This window comes from Enoplosus armatus, chromosome 17, assembly GCF_043641665.1.
Source record: "Enoplosus armatus isolate fEnoArm2 chromosome 17, fEnoArm2.hap1, whole genome shotgun sequence".
In the NCBI taxonomy this organism is placed as follows: Eukaryota; Metazoa; Chordata; class Actinopteri; order Centrarchiformes; family Enoplosidae; genus Enoplosus; species Enoplosus armatus.
This window is the reverse complement of record NC_092196.1, coordinates 5,192,459-5,216,787: the sequence shown is the minus strand read 5'-3', so window position 1 is coordinate 5,216,787 and position 24,329 is coordinate 5,192,459. Positions and strand designations below refer to the sequence as shown.

Sequence of the window (24,329 nt, the reverse complement as noted above, 5' to 3'; positions counted from 1 at the left end):
AAACCTATAAGACCTCCATCATGCCTCTCCTCCATCCACCAATGCGACCAACTAGAGAGGCTTTATGGGTCGTAATCCTGGTGGCCTTACATTAATGGAGAACACAGCTTAACCTTTCAGCAGTGACTGTATAATTGGTTGGCCCCTTTGGAGCATTTTGCACTGGGCATTGCGGGAGCAGTATATCAATACCCTGTCCTCAAGCCAAGACAGATGGACTCTCATTTGGAGCAGGTTCAGAATTGTGTGTTTTTGTGTAAAACCCCCATAGGAATAAGTTAAGGGTTTCCACTGATGCCAAAACCTCCCAGCTACAACAATAACATCTGCGGTTTGGATTAGACACGTTGGTGATATCACCCTTTTAGTAATATGCCTGCATTATAGCAATCTAACAGCCAGCCCTTATTGTCTGTGAAGTTTATGGAGGCCCAGGATCCAACACAAATGATGTGCTCTGCAGGACATGGTTGAAGTTCTCTGGCAGCAGCTGATGTTTAAATTCATTTACTTCTTATGCGTAACTGTTGGCTTCACATTTTCTATGTCACAGTGACAACTTCCCTTTGGAGAATTCACATATTTTCTGTGGTTGAAAAAGTTCTCAAATCCTTTGCTTAAGTAAATATCAGCATTACAAAGGGATGATAATCAGTTAAAAGTAAAAGTGGTGTGTTATTGTTTGTTAGCGTTCACAAAAAGACATTCCTTCTTTCCACAGTGTTACGTTATTGTTGCGTTGTGTGTAAAAGTGCTGCTTGGGCCTGCTGAGCTGCATTTCCGCAGATAAAATGTTACACAGTTCGCAAATTACAGCGTAAATATTTTCTATATATGGAGTATCAATAAAAAAAAAAACTTGGCATATAAGTAGCCGAGGGGATAAGGAAGTGACAGCGCTATTTGACCTTATTCAGTTACTCTGTAAATAGTTCATAATTACAGAGCGCAGGCAGGGGACCAGCAGGCTTCGACTATATGTCCTTTCACAATAGCGACTCAAACTATGTGTGGCTCTTTCACTTAGCAAAAAAAAAACTTTATTATACACTTTAACATACCCTGTAACTGCACTATAATTACAGTGAAAAAGCCCACATAGCCCAGACTTACACTGTAATAAAGCGTAAGTCTCACACGTTTTCTATGCGTTGCCTTGATTGTAGTGTACTGTCACTAAAAAGACACAGATACTTCATTTGTTGAATTTAAGAGTAGCTCGCCACAGTATCCTTTCTGTTGTATGTCGTCCAATAAACCTCAGTGAAGTCAGTAAAATGTATTTGGCTTCTTTGAATTGTTTTGATTTGATGGTATGGCCGGGCATAAAGGCTCATCTAGGTTCCTGTCTGGCGTCAGTTTTGATTGTTAGATGGATCTTGGATCGGACCCCAAAACTACATTACTGTTCCCCATGTATTTTATCACCATTCTCAAAACATAAATGGAACTGTTTCATGGCTTTAAAGGCACACCCTTTTTTTGTTTTGTTCCTCAGCAACAACAAGAATGTAATATCATTTTAAAATAACAGATTTCAACAATTTCAACATGTTTCCCCCATTTTTCTTGCCCTGTTACCCAGTAACAACATTACTGCACTCCATAATTATCTATAATGATGTACTCTGTACTATATATGCATACTTAAAGTCTAATTAATCCCTCTTAGTAACAAACTGTGGGCTTTTCTGTGCTAATTATTTTATTTTGTTATAAATTTGTTGGAGGGCTAAACGTTTTATATGCTCATGGCTTCTGAGATGTTTATATTACAAGGTGGCAAACAATTACAACTAACAAAGCTGCACATAGGCACGTTGTTTGAGTAAATGCTGTCACAGTAGTTTAGGTGTCTGCGTGTGGTGTGTTGCAGTGTTATGAAAACAATGACACCTTTTGATTAAAGGAGGAGAAAAGAGCTAAAAAAAAAATGTCACATCATCTGGGATCCTCCTCAGTTAGTCTTTTTTTTTTTTGTTTTGACACAGCTTTATTTCAGATGAATTAATTTTCAGTTCTATCAGGCTAAGTTCAATAGCCAAACACGTATCAATACTTTTCATTACAGCCACCTACAATTCAAATGCAAAAAGTAAAAAAAGGAAAGATCAAAAAATAAAAACCACAAAAGCCACATTGTTTCATGTGTCATTAAATATATTCATTTGTGATAAACATAATATATTAGTATTACAAGACAGTACACAACCATTCGCAATGGACACTGCTAAACAACATTTACAAGCCAATGTATAAACATGAGCAGATAATTATTCAGATATAATACTTGTGGAGAGCAGGAGTCTGGTGGGGAGTACCTTTGTAGTGTGTCGGTACGGATGTGTTGGCAGAGACTTTATAAGTGCGTTCTCGTTTTCAAAGACATACAGTATGATGCACAGAGTACTGAGGGGTACCCTTGTATTTGTGTGTGTGTGTGTGTGTGTGTGTGTGTGTGTGTGTGTGTGTGTATTTGGGCGCGGTCCTGCATGTGTGTTAATGTGCTGTCTGATTTTGTGTATGTGTAAACTGAGTCGTAGGTGTGCTCACGTAAACATGAGGCGTTTTCTCCGACATTCATTTATTTGTCTTTCCATTTATTAAGCCTCTAGTATTTAAAACTCTGGTTAAGTTCACATGGACATAGATCTAATTAATGTTTAACAACAACAACAAAAAAGAAGTACTATACAGCTATATAACACGTAGACAATCGGCCATGCCTTTTTGTCGAGTACCAAGTCTTGATAATGGAATCCGGTCCTCAAAAAGTCGCTTTGAGGAGACGAACATTTGAAACGGTGCGCTGAACACGCTGTACAATAAACATCTGTGATATTTCATCACTCCACAGGTTATTTTCCCACAACATTGAATACTGTATACAAATTAAATGTGTACATAATTCACAATCATTGTTAGCTATCAGTCAGCTACAGTAAATAGTGAGCATGCATTATGTCAGTGGTATGAGGATTGCTTGATAGGTCGATGTTCTCTTTTCTTTGAATGAAGTGAGTTCACGTCATCAGCAAATGTTTGGGACATCCAGCTTACATTTTGTCCTTTTATTAGAATATAAACACTACATCGTGACGTATCTGTAGGTGTGACAAAGTTGAACTGGGTTGTTACTGTCAACCAGAAACCAGTGTCAGCCCATACAGAGCAGTCATCAGTGAGGCAAGCAGGGTTTGAACTATACAGCTTTCTTTCTTTTTTTTATGCATCACATGGTGCATTATGGGATTTTTTTTTTTTCTTTTTGGATGCCGTTCTAAAAACGTGAACATATCTCATATGCTCTAAAACTTTTGACTAGTAAAAATAAGTGCATGGTTGACACGTCTACTCTACATCTAGTTGATGCTACGGCATCGTCTACTAAAAATAATGTCTATGTATGCACGTGTGGTTACTTTACATTGCAGAGGTCACAGCCACTACGTACTGTTGATACATCGATAAGCGCTGAGCAAAGACTTGTAATGTGAAATGTGGCCATTACACAGAATGAGCAGAGGATCATTATGGCATTTTTGTTCCCACAACACTAGTTGTTCAACAGAGGTAACACTCACATGAGCGGGGAGCTCTCGGGCAAAATGGCACCTATTATGTTTTCCACAGTTATGAATAATTTCACAATTTTTCACTGTCAGCTGTTGGAAAAGTTTATCCAAAGTTTGGCAGATTACAGGAGCAACTTATCATACATGAGTGGAGTCCCTCAATGCCATGGCAACGTCTCTTCATTTAGCTAGATAATGCTTTACACAGCACAGTGGAAATAGATCCTCTTAAGATACAAAAGGGTGATACAGTAGATGCATTGCTCTTTCAAACAACTGAATAAGGGACTGTAAAAAAAAAAAAAAAAACAGCGGCATCATGGGTAACATAGTCAGGATGTGACATATCTGTAACATTAGGTGCAAACTCTGCAATTACACAACAAAACAAACCTTGAACGACAAAGAGAAACAGAACAGCTGTAGAATGAGCTCCTTCACAAAAGTTCCTAAAAGACACTAAACTCTTCGCTCCAACTCAGAGCAGCAGCACTCAGTCATTCCCCCACCTATCTTAGACTCTTCCAGTTTATTTCTTTTTTTTCATCCATCCTCTCCTCCTCTTCCTTGCATTCATCACCAGTGGAGACGTTGTTTTGCCTCCACCTCTCCCTCAATTTCTCCCTCTCTCTCTCTCTCTTTCTCTCTCTCTCTCTCCTCTCCAGCAACTTTTAGCACTTCCCCCTCTTGTCACGCTGTTGGAACTTCCTCAGCCGGCGGCCCCACAGGTCCTTCCAAGGGATGAGCAGGCTTCCCTTGTCCGCCACCACGCCGCTCTGCCCGGGGGAATCGTCGTCTGTACCCAGGAGCAGGTACTTCCTGCCGGGCTTGATCTTTGGGCATTTACAGGCCACGTCCTTGGCGCGCACCCACAGCAGCTGGTCCCCGCGGCGGATGCGGTGCTCACCTTGTTTGTAGACAGAAATGATGTTGACGGTGAACTTCCACCACTCGCCCGCCTTGTCTCCTTTTAGAACATGCACTTGGACAGCTGGTGGAGGAGAAGAGAAAAGCCGGGGGGTTAAATCACCCGCATGAGCAAGTATTCATATCATAAACTAGTGCTTCCTGGAGATACTGTATGTACCCCGAGGTAAATATATCCACACATTGAATCAGCTGGAACACCCGAACACCACATGCTGCAATTGAGAGTTAGCAAGTGAGCAGAGATCTAGTTAGTTAACCATTTATCCATTAGTTTTGGCTGACACAGCTGAAAGGAATGGATAAATGGCAGTTAGCTAAAAGTAGATAATAGCTAATAGCTAAGATAAAAGATAAAAGTGGCACCAGTATGAATGCAAACCAAATCGACCTAAAAATGGACAGATCAGTGGTATGAACATTATATAGCGACAGTATCTACTGTTACATCGTTGATAGTGTTAAATAAAATCCACTCAAAAGAACGCATTTGGAACATTGCGTGCTGATGAGGGGCCGCTTGAGATCATTTAACAGGGCTGTGGAGTACATCAGACGAAAAAAAAAAGGTTCAGGAACCACTGACACAAACTAAAACACCTTTTTTAAAGTGTTGGCATCTGTGTCAGGCAGCAGGCAGATGCCAACACTTTTATACAACGTTGTATAAAAGCTCCAATAAAAGCCTGCTGTATAGACATGACCCTGAAATGGCCGACTTTGCTGCGTGTCACTGGTCCCTCCCTTCATCTCTGACCTATGACCTTTCCTTGTTGTGCTCCTGAGCATACTCCCTATTACAGCAACAGTTGCCATAGCACTCCCTGTGCGAACACAAAGGTTCCTGCAGGAGAACATCTGAAAGCACACTTCCCTGTGAGGGGCAGAAAAACACTTTTCCTTCAGGTGGCCAGGAGGAAGAGGTGGATATTGGGTTCTGCTTACCAAAGTAAAAGGCCAAAAGAGATTTCTTTTCAATAGAAAAATGGCACATCTGCTAACGATATAACTTCTGAAACAAATCCTTTCCAATTGGTCTATCGGGTGTTAAGCTAGACTCTGAACATCAGAACGTTGACAACCTCCGGCTAAATCAAGCGAAACCTGGTAACTATTGGAACGCCACTTGAAACAGATATTTTCATACCAGGAAATGAGTAAAACTCCCTTCGCAGAAGTTCCCCTGCACGGATTCCCCCATCAAGAAGAAGCAGCTATTACTTCATCACAGTGATTGCAACAAGAGGCAAACAGCTCAACAGCGATGGAGCTAATCTGTGCTTGAAGTGAAGTGCTTTACCCCGTGGGTTTAGCTAGGAATGTGCTATTAACGTTTAAGTGTGTATGTGTGTGTGTGTGTGTGTGTGTGTGTGTGTGTGTGGGGGGGGGGGGGTTCACTAACAATTGTGGGAATAAATCAAATCTGGAGAAGATTGGATTAAATGATGGGAAACACTTGAGATGCACTCAAACAATCAGTTGGATATGCATGTAACAAATCTTACATTTATCTATTAATATTTTACAACTTCATGCTTCAACAATTAAAGCCTGAGCGACACACATACATCGTGGTGGTACACGTTAACAAAATACCTTTAGAATGATAATATCCAAAATGAATTTCCTTCTTATTTTATTCAAGCAGCTAGGTGAGTTAGCCTGTTCTTTGCCTTTCTGGCTGAACATGATCACTTTGTGTGTTCATCAGTCGCCCCCCCCCCCCCCCCCCCCCCCCCAACTGCTGCCAAGAATGAAGAGAACCGGAGGAGAGGGGTGTTTGAGTATGTGTGTCAATGCATGGTGTGAGCAAATTGCACACAATTTCAGAAGAAAGAAGGTTTGTTGGGCTGAGTAGAGCGAGCTCTCACAGCCCTGCCATTCATTGCAGCCCTCTCCTTCATCCAGACACATAAAGGGTGTGTGAGGGGGGTAGGGAGGAGGGGCCACTATTTGTCTTCCCAGCCACAGAAAAAGTTCCAGGAGAATCGGGATGTGTTTCCGACCTCATGAGCTATCCGGGTTCTGCTCCCAGAGCTCCATCCAACTTCACAGCGTGAGAATCCAGCGGAGATAGCGCTCTCCTCTTACGGCGTCCAGACTCAGCCTCTCTGTCAGTGTCTGCCTCTTTTGCTTTCTTTCTCAAGTATGTTCTCAGTCTGCGCAGTGTTTTTAAACACACACAAATCCACGCGCACACACCATCTGCCACTTGGTTTGAGCTAAATAGACAGCAGAGAGAGACCGGGAGCGCGGGGGTCAAACAATCTATTACAAAATAGTGCATGCTGACACTGTTTGGTGAGACAGACGGTGAGAGAGAGGAGATAAGTGCGAGATGATCCTGCGCTCGCACAATGGCTGCCAACCGAGGCTCCCTCACAGCCAAACTTCCTACTGGGTTTATCTTCTTTGGGCAGTGTGCAGCGGCTTGACACTGCATGCCACCAACAAGCAAGGGCTAATGAAATTAGAGCTCGCTTAATTACCGCACTGAGGCCCCCGTCCCCTCTGGTTATCAGCTGAGTGAATGATCAGGGACCTGTTACCCTTGGGTGAGCGCAGAGGGGTGGCCGGGGAGGCTGGGGGGCCCTGCCTTTGAGCGCTATCCCGGAGCGTCTGTAAACACGCGGCCCTTTGATTCATTGTGCTCCTGGTGGCAGGGAGAGGGAGGGTGCGTGTGTGCAGAGGAGGGTGTCAGGCGAGAATATAATCCCTTTGTGTCCGCCGTCTCCGTAGCTACGGCAGTGATGAAAAACAAAAATTGAATAAACAAAACATATTTCTTTCTCTCCAGGGTGGCGATCCGTCACCGTCTGCCTAATTTACCACCTGTTTGTGCCCCGAGGAATGCTCGGTGCCGGCAGAGCGCACAACTGTGTTTAAACAGAGGGCCTCTTCCCGTGACCCCCGGGGGGGCCTGCATCACCACTCACACATGGGGGTTGTGGCCCCCAAAGAACAGAGAAGAGACTCTGAAGCCCCACAAAAGCGAGGCGACAGGCCTGAGAAATGAATTAGAGGCAAAGGGGAATGCATGCTAAGCAATGATGTCTGCCATACCGCCTCAGCACGGCTCAGGCCGAATCATCTGCTTTCAGACTTTTCAGGGGAACTTCAGAGGAAAACCAACAGGAACCACCCGCTTTGCTTGAATCAGCCTGACTGATTTATGGATGCAGGGCCTGTCTCAGCTCTGACGATTGAGATTTAAACCAGTGGAAATATGAATAATGGCTGCATTTGGCGTCCTAGCAAAATGCAACAAATGGCCTGAATTACTGTCTACTCAGCTGTAAGGGGGAATAAAATATATGTAGGCCAATTTTCACTTGGATGGCGTTTGAAGTGTATAAAGCTGAAGTTTCAGCGATGATGAGTTTTGAGTGGGAAGACAAGTTAGTCATCGCTGAAAGAAATTAACACTAGGGGTTGTAGCAGAGCTAATGGTGAGGAAGCTTTACTACAACTGGTAAATGCACAGATTTACTGTCCACTGAAATCTGAAAGATAAGCTGGTCAACAACGACAAAGTGGCTGATGATACAGCTCTGAATTACACAAGGCAGACTTATCATTTTACTGAAGAAAAATGTAGGTTTTATTTCCAGAAGCGTGCTCTTACTGTGTGTTCAGTGGATACAGGACTTGCAAAGACCTGGCTGAGAGGAGACTATATCCTGTGTGCATCGGATCAGCCACATAGGGTTTTTTTTTTTTTGTCTTTGTGGTCTACAGATGTGGATCCACCGATAACAGATAAACCATTATATTGCGGTGATTAATGGTGCAGAAAACCCAAAGAGCGGAGTGTGGAGTCATTTGAGTGAAAGTAGAGCTACACAGCGAGAAAACAAAAAGCTGCCTCTGTCATTCCCCCCTTTACAGGTATGATTCTCTTCTATTGTTATCATCAAACGTCCTTCTTGTTCCAAATTGCTGAGTTGTGAGATTCTTTACCAGCGTATGTTAGATGTATTTCTGCTGCACCACTTGTTCTGTGGATTCATTGACAACACAATGGTATTGGAGGCTTTTACTCAATACATTTAGGATAAGCAACATATCTTAGGCAATCCTCAAAGCACCATCTAAAGCTCACCAGTTAACACTTTATATCTCCTCATATTTCTTGGCCAGACGCAATTACCAGGCTGGCTACTTTAAGTTAGCAAACGACCTCACTCCGTACGGTGAATATCTGGTAAGGTTTGGGCTCCTCTGCGTTTCTGCTCATCAAACAATACAAGTGTTTTAACTTGCCAGTCTTTACAATGTATTTCTATTGTTATATAATATATATATATATGTACAAGCATTTAATAGTGATTTGATTGATGGTAAACGCTACCTGCTGACCCATGCTTACAATAATTCCTGGACATTTGCATAAAGACCCTCAACTGAATCTCTATTTTTACACTTGACGACAGAACAAGAGAGACATGTCGACGAAAACACCTGTACCGTGTGATCGGATCAGCTGTATCAGCTCACCAATTGAGCGATTACGAGCGACAGCATGTTGGCCGACAGTCATGCAGCTCAGCTTTCCCTGTCCAGACTCACAGATGTCACAAAATGATCCACTCCTCGTTTGAAAACCTTCGTTTTCAGTGGTGGGAGTTGTCAGCTTGGTGTGTATGGAGGCCCACAACAAAGAGAAAAGATATGTTTTCAGATGAATCTGTGTTAGCGGACATTGCCTCAGGCTGTGTAAGTAAGCCATCGCAGAAACAGAGCAGCACCAGGGTGTGGATTGGCTTTGCTCGGGATCTGATTAATTGAGACATCTGACCTCCTGACTGCTGGCTGACGTCTGACAGCGCACATTCCTGCACATTGGACTCACTCACCGTAGTCTTTTTTACAGTACTTCTTCATGGTGATCTTCATCTTTCCCTTGGAAGCTTTACAGTGAGATTCGCAATCTGGGGAAAAGAGAGAGAGAGTCAAAGTTAGATAGCAAAATTCATCCTGTGATTTCTAAATTGCCTCCTGCAAAGAAATTGCGTTTCAGCATCATCAGGCCAGGCTCCAGCTGGATGGACTTTGAATGTGGTCCCTTGCGTCACACTATTTGTGTCCCCCAGGGTCTCCAAGATGCCTTCAAAGTGCCACTGTGAAATGGATTATAGCTTACACAGATCCTCCTGTGTCTGTCAACACACTCCTACTATACTCCTCCCAACTTTTCCACTCCGGCCTGCTCCCTCGTCAGTGTCCTGGCATGCATTGTGTGAGCTCGGAGGGCAACCGAGGTCACCCCTGCACAAAAGAAGGTCACGGGGGGGAAATTTAGCTACTGACCTACCAAAAATTAGCAGGGACCCCTCGCAGCATCTTAGAAAGTGAATACTTTTAACACTGGCCGAGGCTAAATGTTCTGTGGCCTCCAGAGAAAGAAGTTCACAGACTTATGATTAATGTCTTCTCGGTATCCCTTTTACACCAGTGTGTGTGCGCACCTGGGTTAGCTTGCCAAAGGGCTTTATCGATGGCCACTGCTGTCGCGCTGTCACTGCGCCAGGTACCTTTTGTAATGAGGGGAGCTGGTGGTGGGACTAGAGGCCAAACTTGAAAATTGAAATCATTTGTTCCCTCTACTTTCCACTGACTGACACAAATTGGAACCAGATCATCTCTGAGTGTTGCCCCCCTCCTCCCACTCCGCCTCTCCCAGAGCAATAAGCCTTGTGCTCTTTTCTGGGGGGGGTGGGAAAGCTGGGCTGGGCAGCCTGAAGAGAAAGGAGGGGGCAGTGGAGAGAGAGAGGGGACCTTTCAGCTTGCCTGAATATGGACAAACTTCATTATTTCTTCCAGCCCTCTGTCCAGTCTTCCCCTTTCTTCCCCATTATACTCTGTGTGAATGTGGTTGCCTGGGTAATGATTGAGGAAGAAAAAAACGCCCCTCTCCTCCCTCTCAAAAAAAAAAAAGAAAAAAAAAAAGAGCGGTTTGGGACGTGGGATGAGGATCGAATTCATGTATGTAGAGAAAGCATTTCTGGTGGAATGCCTGGCGGCTTTCTGGGGTGGCGGGAGAAACAAGAAAAGAGGAAATCCCAAAGTAAATGAATTTGACGAGTCCATATCGAGCATGCCTGATTTCCATGTAAATGAAGTGCTGAGGGCGGGGGGCCTCTTTATCTCCCGCTGGCCCCTGGGGGCCTTTATCATACCTCCCTTTGATAGCTGACGTTGCCCACTAGCCCCTTAGCGCAATCGCCGCGCTGGGGCCATTACACCCACAGCTCTCATTAAGGTCCAATCTCCTGCTGCGAGGACAAACGCCCCCTTTGTGCGCCTCTGCAGCAGTGCCACGTTCATTCTGCGGGGTCCCTGGGGACCACACTGCTCCTAATTTGGAGGGTGGCGACACTGTGGAGTTTCTGACAGGAATCCAAACTCCACACAGCCTCGGCAGTCACTATAGTAGGAAGTGGGACTCACAACAAAGCTCGATGAAGTCAGTGGCGCCACTCTCACCAGACACTGATCGATGATGTGACTCAGCCTATTCAACCAAACCTGTATCGCGGTAAAAACAAATTGATCTCATCTGATTTAATAAATGGCTAAGGCCTGTTTGCTCCTGTCTACATGCACGAATAGTCAGCCATTAAAGGACAAGCACAGAAATTATAGATAAAATATATAAAATTATATCTGCAGGTAAATATTTTTGCTGCACGTCGTCTAATGTCAGCAGTCCAACATGGAGACCCCTGTCAGAGCACACGAACAATAGGGTCGGGCAGGGCTTCGCTGTCGGCGCAGCCAGCCTTGATTGAAACACAAACTGGTGCAAATGAAGCATGTAATCGGATTAGAACCCTGGGGAGGCTGCTGGGCAGGCTGGGAATACAGGCAACGAGGCCACAGGGAGCACTGGCAAAATATCTGGGGTTTACATCAGCGGCAGTCAGACCTCACTGGCTTGTGTTTAGTTGAGGAGTGAGACTATGAATGGATAGAAAAAACGTGCATGTGGTGGAAATGCACATATAATTGCGTGTGATCACAAAAATGAGAGTAAAATACATAAACAGAGCAATACCACTACGCTGAAAACAAGATGTATCATAGAAATATGACTTTAATCCATGAGATGTTTTGTGCTGTTTCATCGTTTTAAAATCGTTTCTCACCTGACGGCTCCTCGTAGCTGCTGTAAGTTGCCGTCGGAGATGCAACTGGGATCTCTGTGACAGAGAGAGAAAGAGATACTGATTTTACATTGTCATCATATGGCAATGCACATAGAGCAAAACTTCAATGATGAGGGAAAATATGTAGCTCAATTTCCTGGTTATTCTCCAAAGGGCAGAGTTTCCCCCCATGTGAAAAAGCTCAGAGCATACATGGATTACACTGAGGGGAGGGTTTTAATGGGATGTCTTGTTAACGAAAGCTGATTCTGACACACAGATGTGCTGAAAAATGTGTATCAAGACTGTGAGTTTCCTATTATTATGTTCCGCTCCCTCCTGATTGTGGTATGTTGTAGGTACGGAGAGCCAAAGGCCGCTGGTCTTGTTAAAGTCGCAGCTGGCAGAGAGTGAGATATCGCAAAACTTTAATATACTATTAAAACCGAAAGACATCATCTCAAAAAATATATACGAGAAACCAAATATATTCTACTCTTCAAGAACCCCATTTCCTCCAACTTTTACACCACATTTGTTACCTTCCAAACAAAATTAAAGAAATCCTTCCAGCAGGTTCACAGGTTTAAATTATCGCTGTGGATTCTGGCCAAACATGTCACTGTGATTCCACAGAGACCATGTCCACACACGACTTTATCAGAAATGTCAACCCCAGTAACATAGTGGACAAACTGTGTGTGTGTTCTCCCAGACATCACTGTTATCTTATCTGTTCATGCCAGCCAGCTACTTGACGCTCCTAGCTAAAGCAGCTACTAGAGACCCATCTCTGTTTCTGTGAGGCGTTGGCGTTTATTGCCGAGGGCCTGGAATCTGCAGGCAGCAGATACAGCCAATAAACATATCAGCCATCATTCCCTTGGACTCATTCTGGGGATTTATTGTGAGACAGACCGTAAACGGTGTTGAAGGCACACAAGGCCATGTTACGCGAGCTCTAATGGTCTGTTTATCCAGGCTCTGGTTTAAACAGCCCAAATATCTTAAAAATAACACAATATGAGGCTGAGCCATGAATTCATCATAACCAGCATGTCCTGTCCTTTTCAGGTCTTGTCCCAAGGTACTTATCAGGATTTGCTATCGCTGATAGAGTCTAGGTATCGAAGCTTGGACTGATTTGACTAAAGGCACGGTCACACCAGCAATTTAATAATGTCAGTTCATCCTAAAGGAACCAAAGAGAATCTGTTGTTCATCAAGTTCAACTTTGGTGAACTTTGACCCATGGATTTCCGCTGTTGACCAATGGTGGGCCGTCTTGACAGAGTCGACAGACGCAGGGAATGGCGATCTGGAGAATTCAACATGGAGGAAGCTATCGTAGCTTATTAGCTGTGCGTCACCATCATTTCATTTAAGCTCCTTCCTAAGAGGAAGGGAGTTGCAGACGGTGATGAGACAGGAGTTGCTGGAACAACATCTTTTGAATAAACTGTATGAAATTAATTGTCCCGTTAGTGGCTAAGCTAAACTAAATTCAGAGTGGTAGATGGTAAACAAAATGCCAGGGAAGTAAAAACAAAGAGAAGGTCCGGGAAGAGTGTTAACAATTAGCTTCCGGCTCCCGAGCCTCCAGATTGAAATATTTAATGATATAAAGACGTGCAGATGTACTTTCTGATGTGTCTGGTCCTTAAGTGTATGAGAGCATGAGAGCATGAGAAACTGAGCTTGGTTTTTATTAATAGTTAATTTAATGAATTAATTGCAACCGTAATAATAGTAATAATCCATTAAAAAGAACAACTTATGGGTTATCAGGTTGTAAAAATATCTAGCGCTGCCTTTTTAGCTACCCTTAATTCATCTTGATGACTCATAGACAGTGAGGAACCCACAACCTTTTTACTCACGAAACAAACATTTATTACTGCAGAGCTGATGGCTTGCTGGATGATGATTAAGTCACTAACAAGGTGTCAGGATTTTCTCCCTTTACATGAGGTCATCACACTTGCAGTTGTACACGTTAATAAGGCGTTAATAAATGCAGTTACATCAGTCGAAGTTTGAGTTTTTTCAGCCCGAAAGTTTTCTTACGAAAGGCTTATTATTACTGATCTATAAAGTATATATAAATGATTGTTAACGCTACGTATAAAGTGTCCCTCATTAAGAAAGTTGTACCAGATGCCCCAAACAAGACGTGGTTGCTTGTGCAGTTAACGTGGATTCATTCTCTGGATCCAGTCATTAGTGTGTGAAGGTGGTCGAAGTCGGCCTTACTGATGCAGGGGGCGATGGGAGAGCGGCTCTGCTGGTAGCCCTTGGCACAGCGGTTGCAGGTGATTCCTGTCACTCCGTCCTTGCAGGGGCATTGGCCGGTTGTCTGGTTACACGTCTTCCCTGCTGCTCCAACTGGATGGCAATCACATGCTACGGAGGGGTAAGGAGGAAGAGAAGGCATCAAGCTAGACTGTACCCAAATAAACAACTTGTGATGTGTTCAAATGCCTACAGTATGTCAGTATGACTCTATGTATTCCATACAATAAAAAGTCATCTTAGCGCTGAAACCTTGTGAGAAATCATTCACATTAGAGCAGGCTGTGTTTTCCTTCCAGACCATCACAGATGGGGAACTGGGCCTTGCACCAGCATAAAACCTCAATGAAATTACACTGCTTCCCTCCACCCATAATGACCGTAGGACTCTTCATTAGGTCTGCTCTGGAGGGCACGCAAAAGAGTAAATAACTTGATTAATTATAGTATTTCACTCTCTACGCACTGCATCATTCTACTGCGTGTAACGCAAAGTGTACATGTTATGCGTGTGTGTGTGTGTGTGTGTGTGTGTGTGTGCTTAGGCGTGCATGTGTCTTTGAGCTTCTTGAGAGCGGGCTTTGTGTCCTCTGCAGCGCTGCGATCAGACAGACTGTGTGCTCTTCAGATTGGGTTTCCAATGTAAAGCTTTTTGGCAAAGAGTTCCTTGCAAATACTGCCTGAATAATGTTTCCCATTAATGGACGAGTGGAACGCACTTCAAAGTCTGTTTAAGCTGTTAGTTGGGGGGATCGCAAGTTAAATGTGAGAAATTCGTTCTGTGTGTGTGTGTGTGTGTGTGTGTGTGTGTGTGTGTGCGCGCTCTGCCAAACGTTTACCATAAAGCCAATGTTTGAAGTGGAAGCCCAGCCTCCCTATTAGCCCTGCATGTGTTATATGTACCAGCAGAGTCATTTGACATTTGCTTGAAGTGGTCCAGTAGAGGTTGGAGTTGCTTTTAGTTGGAATTTATGGAGCTTCATGAACATAACAAGATGCTTATTAAATCTTTTTATTTAAAAAAGAAAAAAAAGAAAAAAGCTCTTTGTTGAAATAAAATCAAAATGGTGAGATTTTTAAGGATCCAGTTCATTTCCTCTCAGAATTCAAACTTGAGTATGTTGTTTACATAAACGTGAGGGAGGGCTGTTTGAGGGAAATTACAAATGCAACAAAATAATCATCACGTAACGCAGCTTACAATAAAAAAAATAGCAATGACATCATAGAGAGAAGATTTCACTCAGTCAAACCGCTTTTCTTTTGGATGCTACTTTACAGCTTTTATCTACCAAAAATCAATGTTTATACTGTGGGCGTCAACTTCTGAGGCTTTTGTAATTAATATTTCAGGGTGGGACCAGAATAATAAAATTGAATACATAAAATTCAACATAGTGAAGTCGCAGTCTGTGCCTACTTATTAAAGCATTTTTTTTTTCCTCCAGAAATACCCTCATTCACTTCCTCGCAGAGAGTTAGATGAGAGAGGTACAGTATTGTAAGAGAGCCTTTCTCAACAGTATGTTGTGTGGCACAGTATTTAAAAAGACACAACTATCTAATATTGTTGTTTATTCAGGATTTCTGCTTTAAACGGCCTTTAACTAACACCATTTCCCATAAGCCCTAGACCCTTGCAGATTAAATGTCACAGCTCGCGGCTAGCTCAGACGTGTATGTAATAACAGCAGGACAGACACTGAACAGTGTTTTTAGACAGCAGAGATTACAGCTAAGACGTAAGATTAGCTTAGCTTAGCTTAGCATACTGCTCCCGGCCAAGAAACACTTTTTTTTGATTAAACATAAAAGATAATGCGTGTTAATTAGAGTGCTGGTATGTGAATTGTGTTACTTTTGGACGGATGCAGGCTAGCTGTTTCCTGTCTTTGTGCTAAGCTAAGCTAACTGTCCGCTGGCTGTAGCTTCATTTTTACCATACAGACCATACAGAGCGGTGTCAATCTGAACATCGAACTCTCGGCAAGAAAGATAATTTTCCAAAATGTCAAGCTATTCCTTTAAGAGGCTAAAAACACTGTGTTTTATGGACTCTACATTAAACGTGATAGACTGAATAAAGTTAAAAAAGAAATAAAATATCAGAATGCTACTGCAGTTTGGTCACACTTGTCCTGACAGGTAGACTGATGGTATATTTCGTACCACTGCAGGCTCAAAAGTCCCCTAATGCAAACCACAGCCTCACTGCCTTCGCAGGGGGGTGCTGCAAACCGGACACATGAATTAATTACAACCTGCAGCAGAGGGCCGGTGGAGCTGAATGGTTGCTGAGGGGTTCGGAGTAGTGCGGTGCAGTGAACCGTGTACCGGCTTCATCTCTGTGGACTCGCTGTGCCTAGTTAAAGGCTTAGACTGCCAAACGTACGAGGGGACGGGGGGGGAAAAAACAAACTGTTGGGGGCGGGGGGCGTGCACTGTGGTTCTCCAAGAGCCATGTTTACACTGCGCTTGATGAGGGGTGAAGTTGTTAATCTGGGAAATAAAGCATGAGGCATTCCACGCTGCCACTGGAGATGTAGGCGCTGTAGAGTGCAGAGGAGCCATGTTTTTCCACTAAACCACCAACTATTAAGCAAATCGTGGAGAGGATATTTTGTTTAGATGTGTGTTGGCGAGGGAGGGGTGTGGGGGGGGGGGGGGGGGTCTAAGGAATGGGGAATGAAAGCAGACTTCCTCCTGGCTGTGTTGGCACAGCGCTGTATTTCCTGTCCAACAACAGCAGAGTGAGATGGTTGGCTGATTTGAACAATAAATATAGTGGTTTCTAACTGATGTCACATCGCCCTGATTTTGTCACCTGAGGAGAAAGGCAGCAATCAGGCTGTTTGGGTTTGATCCCAGAGCGCTGAGCTGGGTGTGTGGAGGGATGGGGGAGAGGGGCTTGGACTTTTCAGGTTACTGATCCAGCTGTGTGGAAAGACTTTGCAGAGATCTATGGATGTTGCTACATCATTAGGCAAAGTGAGAACCTCTGTTCCACTAACCTGCTCCCAGCTCCATCCCCCTGAACCTATAACCACTCCCCAAAACGAGCTTGTGAAAATGTTTACGCTGGCGGAGAGTGAAACAATGCCGCAAAGAACCATTTGTCTTTTTTTTTTTTTTTTAGTGTAAGTGCAGATGATCTATCAAGCTTGTGTTCAGCACAACACTGGCACATGCGGTAAATCGATCCCAGAGCTCTGTTTGAGAGTGATCTCTGACTGTCTGATATAAAACTCCCAACTTTTGTAGGCCCTGTTGCTCATGCCTTTCCTGTCATTTTATGCAAGTTCAACGAGTCACAATGAATTAGGAGGGGGAGGACTGTTGTGGCATGCAGTAGGAAATATCATGTTGCTGTTCCTGTGTTTCAATAGCCAGCGGTATACCAAGGATAGGGGCACCGGAGGATAGGCATCCTGAGACTCTGCCACCAGCCAATCATAGCTCAGCGGTGGATGTTGCTCAAGACCGCAATATGTGCATCTGCCCAAACCCACTCATTTGTCATTAGTATGTGGTAAGAAATTGTGATGGGAATGAACAATAGAATCCAATATTGTTTAAAAACAGCATGCAGAAGTACTGCCATAAAATTAGCATTTGAAAAGCTTTTTCTGTTGTTGTTGTTGTTGTTCATTTTTCCCATATAAACAGACTTTCCCTCCAAGAATGCAACATCACCTCACATTAGCGTCAATGTTTGTCAGTGTTTGTAGGCAAACACACCGTCACATAGACAGAGACATGTACGAGCATTTTGTGCATCTATGGGATATTTTGCCGGTGAGTGTATAGCCAGAGTGAGTGAGTGACAGCAGTTTGTTTGCTCAGGGCCTGGGAGCCCGTCTTTACTCCCCGAGGTGCTGCGAGACAGAAGGAGCTCAGCTTTTGTCTCCTCGCACATTAATCCTCAGCCGCTCGGTCTCAAACCTGACGTATGTGCTCACACCTGTGAGTGTGTGTGTGTGTGTGTGTGTTTTTTTTGTGTGCCTCTGCACTGTGTTGTAAGTATAGGGGAGTATTAGGGGAGAGGGACGATTAGCGAGTTGTTTCCACTGCTCTGTTCAATGGATCAGCTCACACCTCAGTTCTGTTTGTTATGTTTGTCTTGTCAGAGATCCACAGAGGATCCCAGGTAGCTTGGGAGCTGCACGGGTCAGTTGACTGACACCAAGACAGGTGGGCGCTTTTCTCCAAAACTTTTTAAAGAATTCCTCTAATGCCTGAAGTGTGAAACAGACAGAGGGAGGTCATTACGTATATGGACCTATACCACGATGAAAAAAACACTGGTACAGTACAGAAATTTCATTTACTTAATTAATCAAAAATAAATTATCATTTTGCAGAAAAAGTTGTCCCTGTGACTATGTGGTTTAGTCCAGTGTTTCTCAATCTAGAGGTCAGGCCCCCTCCAAAGGGTCACAAGGTAAATCAGAGGGGTCGTGAGATGATTAACGGGAGAAAAAAAAAAGTTTGTGTAATAAGTTTGTTTGGACTTTTCTCTACTCTGTAAGCTGGTTTTTCTTTGGTGTTACTGCATTCAACAATCAAACTGTATGTTTACATGCAGTTAAGGAACCAGGTTACTCCGAGAAAGGGGTCATAAGACAAAACGTCTTTAAGAAGTGTATGAAACATGATCTCAACCCTAAATTTAGAGGAAAGTGTTGAATGCCAAGTCTTTTCCCTGTGCACAGATAATAGTTATAAAATCCAACCTTCGCCATCTCCCGTTACCTTTGCAAGCTCTCCGGTGAGAGATGGACTTGGTCATGTCCCTGTAGTAACCCTCCTTGCAGTAGTGGCAGTGGCGTCCCGCTGTGTTGTGGCGACAGTTGAGACAGACGCCACCACTTCTGCGGCCGGACAGCTTGTACAGCTCCATGTTGAAACGACAGCGACGGGCGTGCAGGTTACAGTGGCAGGCTGGGCAGAGAGAGAGAGACACACTGAACTTCTACCTTGACATTGTGCAGATCAGCTAGTCATAAATAATACATTCAGTGCTCAAATTTAAACAATCCCATGTGACACCGTTGCCATGTGAAAACCACACAAGTTTTGCTGATATTCATCTTTTCACAGTTGCATGGTTACATAGTCCCCTGTCAGTTGAGAAACTCCATGAAACCAAATGCAGCGTCATCAAGCTGCAGAACAGCGCTGTTTGTCTTAGCTCCTGAATTTTGGAAATATGAGCTTGTAATCTGACAGCGATGAACTCAGCAGAAGATGTTTACAGATCCTCCAATTTGCAATTGTGGTGCGGAGCCAAATGCAGTCGGTTGAGATCCTGAGAAAATGCTTTTACTTGGAAGCCATCGCAAAAAGCCTCAATCTTCTGGTATGAGATTGTCACATTAAGACAACAGGTTATTGAAACAGATGGCGTGACTTGGCCTGCTTTGGTCTGGACAATAATGGAGCCTCTAAAAGAAACGTCCTGGTTCAGGCTCTCTTTCGTTTGGCCACCTGTTTGTGAATTTAACCTCTGAACCCCGGTGATGTCAGGCAGGAAAACTTTCTTCCGCTCTCCCACACATCTGAGAGACGGCTGATTTATTGTCATTGCTATTTTCTATCGTTAATATTGACCCCAAAGTTCATATTCCTCACGCACGGATGCGCTGCCTTGATTTCGTGTATGGAATCCCAAAGTGTCAATATTAAATAAATAAGAAAGACATGAAATGAAATATAGAAATTAATCAAAAACTTGTGAAACAATAGAAGAAAGCATTAAAACTCAGTTCATTGCTATGAAATGTTATTTCAACATTTCTTTCTTTTATCCGGGTTCAATTTATTTAATTGTAAACATTTATATTTTTCATTTCATGTCACTTTTTATGACAGCCATTACATGCCCACATTTTTCTCTTAAGCTAGCAAGCTCACCAAATGCTACCAAATTCAGCCAATTAGCTCCTGTTAGCTAGAACAACAACAATGTTAAAGTGATTGAATTGAATAAACCTATTACAGGCTGCTGAAATTAAACACAGTGACGTTACCGAGACACAGTAACTACACCTCTACCTTTATTTAGTTTACCTAACTAGCTAGGCTGGGTTTTGAGCTTGGATTATTATTCAGCATCAACGTGAGGAGCCAGCGTTAGCGTTGTTAGCTCCTGTTGGCTTGAGTGAGCACAGAAAAAGGTCTGTCTTTATTTTTGCCCTTCACAGAGTTGTGTCTTTCTCTGAGGGACATCTTTAGATTCAAAATGCTGCAGAGTAGCTTTAGCAGTTAGCTGCTGCTAACTCTCAGTCTTAACTTTGATGCAAAGTCCAGTCTCACAACGCTGCTTAGCTAGTTAGACAGCTAGGTGGGTAGCACATGCAGCCTCAAGCTAGATAAGAGCTAGATATTTGATTCAGAATGACTTTGGTGTTGTTGTTGTTCTGGCTAACAGGTGCTAACTGGCTAAATGTGGAAGCTTGCTTAAAAGGAAGAGGACATGTGATTGACTGAAAGGTTAGATGGCTGGTACAACAACACTGCCATGAAAAGTGACATTATGAAATAAAAGGTTTTGAAAAGGCGCATTTTGACATAAAAAAAAAAACTATAAATCAATCAAAAAATAAGCATGATGAAATAACAGTTCATAATAATGAGGTGAGTTTTAATAATTTCTTAAATTATTTCACAAATTATAGTTTCATTTATACATTTTACACAATTTATTCATGTGATTTGTTATTGTTTTACTTATTTATTTAATATAAATTAGGGGCTCCATGTTTTTCCTTTCAGGTCACTTTTTTCCTTTATTAGGCTGAATCAGACGCGTACCTTCAATATGAGCAGCCCTCACGGTTCCTCACATTCCAGTAATCTCTCCATCTATGCGCCCGTCTTAATGTTATTACAGGCAGATGCAGGCGATAAGACCACCACATATGCTCCACGTTCATCAGTGGTCTGAATCACGTACAAACCAACTCACACCTGCCATAAGAGACCGGCGCTGGCAGGTGGTTGGGATTCAGAAACACTCCTTCTGAATGGGGGGCCCCAGACGTACACACACACACACACACACACACAGAGGTGTTTGGCAGCTGTCACAGGCTTATCTCCCACACTTCCCTCCCCAGGGATGATCCAACACACACTACACCAAGCTTTGAAGAACTCTCTCCCTCCTCCCTTTCCCTCTTACTCTTTACAGCTCTCTTATCCCAGATGTTATCTCCACTTACGGGAAGTGTGAGGGGAAAATGCAACGGGGCTTTTTTCATGAATAAGAAATGGAATGCTCTTAGTTTTCGGTGCTGAAGAAAGCCGATGCTGGTGCTGTACTTCCATCTCCCAAAATATTCAGAGACAGATGTGTTTATTGTGGCACTGCAGCCGTCACTTCGAAGTACACAATTACTTGTCTTTGGCTAAAACAGCCAGAGACAATGAAACAAAAGCGGGCTATACATCACAATTTCTATCTGGTTCCAGCAGAGTGAATTTCAGTCTGAATCTGTCTCTTTGCAGACCGGTGTCTCTCAAAGGTAAAAATGTTCTTTATCCGGTGTATGTGAGAGCGTCATGAGGTTAATAAGCGTTATCTCCACAGCTGTCCCCAGGCCCTTCTAATGAGCGCTGTGCTATCTCATCCACACATCCCCGCTCTGCTCGCACTGCTGCAGTAGTTGTCCAGCAGTGACAATGGCTTGAGCGCTGATAAGCCGTGTTTAGAGCAAACAGGCTCCAAATGCCCCTCGCAACATGAATACACGTACCACTGAAAAGTCAGGGAACAGGCAAGCCTTTCTGGTTTGGATCTTCAACAGTTTGTGCTACGTATAAAGAAACACTGTTCAAAGAGAATATGGAGCCTGTCATGCTTAAAACGTGTTCATTTGTTATCTATCACTACTTACTGTATAAAAGTGAACATTCACAGTATTTTTTTCATTCAGTTGAACCATCAGTCTTTAGGTTGGTTCGGTCACAGGGCATTGCAACTTCTGCGTTCATCACGTGACGCACGCTGGCCCGAAAAAACATTGTTCTCAAAGGGCCGGCTGTAAAAACGCAGAATATTCTTTTTTTTTTAATCCATTCGGTCCAATAACATTTGAAAAGTCTGGAAGAGCCGTATGATTATTTTATCCATGTGTGCGGGGAGCCAACAGGAAGTCTGAGGAAGTTTCGGACGCACATGCTGTCAACCGACTCTAGTGAGCGTGCTCTGTGGGCCCAAAAACGCAGAAATGTGAGGAAACACTTATGTTCAGACTGTTTGTTTCAAATTTGTTGAGCCACTCTACAATCCTTTTGGTAACTGCAGAAGCCCCCCCTCGCCCGCTGGTTGGGAATCTCTGATACAGATCACTCGCCTTACACTGGTTCAAACAAGAACATTTTTAGAATGGTATTAATAAAGTACAACAAATAATGTGTGACATTTTCCTATAAATAAATGAGCCCTTTGCTTCTTTCTATTGCCAAGTAGTATAGTATCCTCCACTCAGTGTTCACCTGGACTACAGGAAATCATGTGTTTTCACATTTTCGCCAGCAGTAGCTTGTTTGGAATAAATAGGAGAAGGTAGAGGTGAACAGACGAAGAAAAGTTTGTTACCAGAAACTAAACATTGAGCAACAAAATATCCACGGAAGGATAAGTCACAATAACTGTTACTGTATAAATACTAGTAAAATTGCAAAACTACAGAAGAAATACATATATCATTACACAATCCTATTCAAGAAATGCTTATATTTCACTATTCTAGCGTAAAACATAATTGAAATTCCGAATATGAAGTTCATAAAGGACTGGTTGCTGGGAATCAGCTGCTTACTGTGATTCTGCACTGGACATCCAGAGTAACAAGGTGTCTTTTCTGGGTCTGCTTTCATTTGGTTTCAAGGGCCTACTTGGAGCTATGCTATTCCAATCTATTTATGTTCAAGTGCCATCTATCAGGCTTAGCGAAGGAAGCGCTCGTGGTGGGTGTGCATATTGGATGAAAATTACGCATCCCACAGCTCGGTGGAGGCGGTTTTTCGCTCCGTCTACAGCGGAGAGCACACTTCAGGAACAATCAAACGTCTGTACATGATGATCTCTAATGAAATTTGGTTATGGATGTTTGGAAGAACTCAGCCGCAGCAGAGATTTACAAACCCCTGGTTAACAGGTGTCAGATGTTTAACCATGCAGTGTGTGTGTGTGTGTGTGTGTGTGTGTGTGTGTGTGTGTGTGTGTGTGTGTGTGTGTGTGTGTGTGTGTGTGTGTGTGTGTGTGTGTGTGTGTGTGTGTGTGTGTGTGTGTGTGTGTGTGTGTGTGTGTGTGTGTGAGAGAGAGAGAGACAGAGAGAGACTTGAGGCAGGGTTTGTGTGTGATCTGCATTGAAAAGAATGCGCCGCTTCTTTACGGAGACGGGCGAAGATGGAATTCCAGCGCAATTGTTGTTTATTTAGGACCAATTACTCTCTCAGTGTATAATCCTGAACAGTCGCTCATATCATGAGCTGATGAGATGATGACGTGCGCCAGATCAAACAGGGTTCATCACAGCCTGTGATCTGAGGAAAAGACAACATTTGGCCCTTAACAGACCACAGAGCCATATTTTCATGACAACAGTTGGTTTAGTGGTTGGATATTTCCGAGACACGCACACACACACACACACACACACACACACACACACACACACACACACACAGAGAAACATACACACTGCACTTGTTGTGATGAGTTAGACAGTCTCGCTTGTTTCTAAGGAACGTGCATATTTTGTTTTTTAGTGTGCTGCTACACGTCTGGGCCTCGCTGAGCTCTCTCACACACATGAAGTTACATCAAATATACTTGATTCAAAGGCCTCACTGCAAAGCATGTAGGGATTATGCAATGCTTGCGTAACGCCTGTATTGTATATGTGGGTGCGTAAGTGTCAAAAGAGTTCATTAACATCCGTGAAGTCAATTTGCACTTTTTATTTAGAGTGTAACAGTTTAGATTACAGCCCGCAAATTAAAGTGTAGATATTTTGTAAATACAGGATACCGATGAAGTACTTACTGGAAACTACACTGCACTTACAGCATAAAAGGGATGATGCTTTATTTTACAGCCTGCATACCCTGGACTCACACTCTGGTAAAGGAGCATTCCCCCACATTTTCAATGCTTTATCCCGCTGGTAGTGTAACATCACTTAAAACGAATCATCATTACCTCCGCTGGTAATTATATGACGAGACATAAAAGCTGTTCTGGGTCGTTCTCCATCATCAGTTTTGATTATTAGAGATCATAGAGATAAATCATATAAAAACAAGCACAGAACAGTTTTATAGCACACTTCGTCCCAGGCTTAGCCTCATGTTTTGTTCCCCAGAGACAATAATAATG

At 43.2% G+C, this 24,329-nt stretch overlaps 1 protein-coding gene across 1 annotated transcript in view; it reads right to left on the bottom strand.

The window, feature by feature from the left end:
* Nucleotides 1–3,591: 3,591 nt before the first annotated feature.
* Nucleotides 3,592–24,329, bottom strand: part of ntn1b (netrin 1b) — a 39,673-nt gene continuing 18,935 nt past the window's right edge. The window contains exons 2-6 of the mRNA XM_070923247.1: nt 18,695–18,883; nt 13,904–14,053; nt 11,651–11,704; nt 9,359–9,433; nt 3,592–4,566 (exon numbers count right to left, since the gene is read on the bottom strand). Of these exons, the coding sequence (XP_070779348.1) occupies nt 4,247–4,566; nt 9,359–9,433; nt 11,651–11,704; nt 13,904–14,053; nt 18,695–18,883 (788 nt within the window). The 3' untranslated portion in view covers nt 3,592–4,246. The remainder of the gene's footprint in view (nt 4,567–9,358; nt 9,434–11,650; nt 11,705–13,903; nt 14,054–18,694; nt 18,884–24,329) is intronic.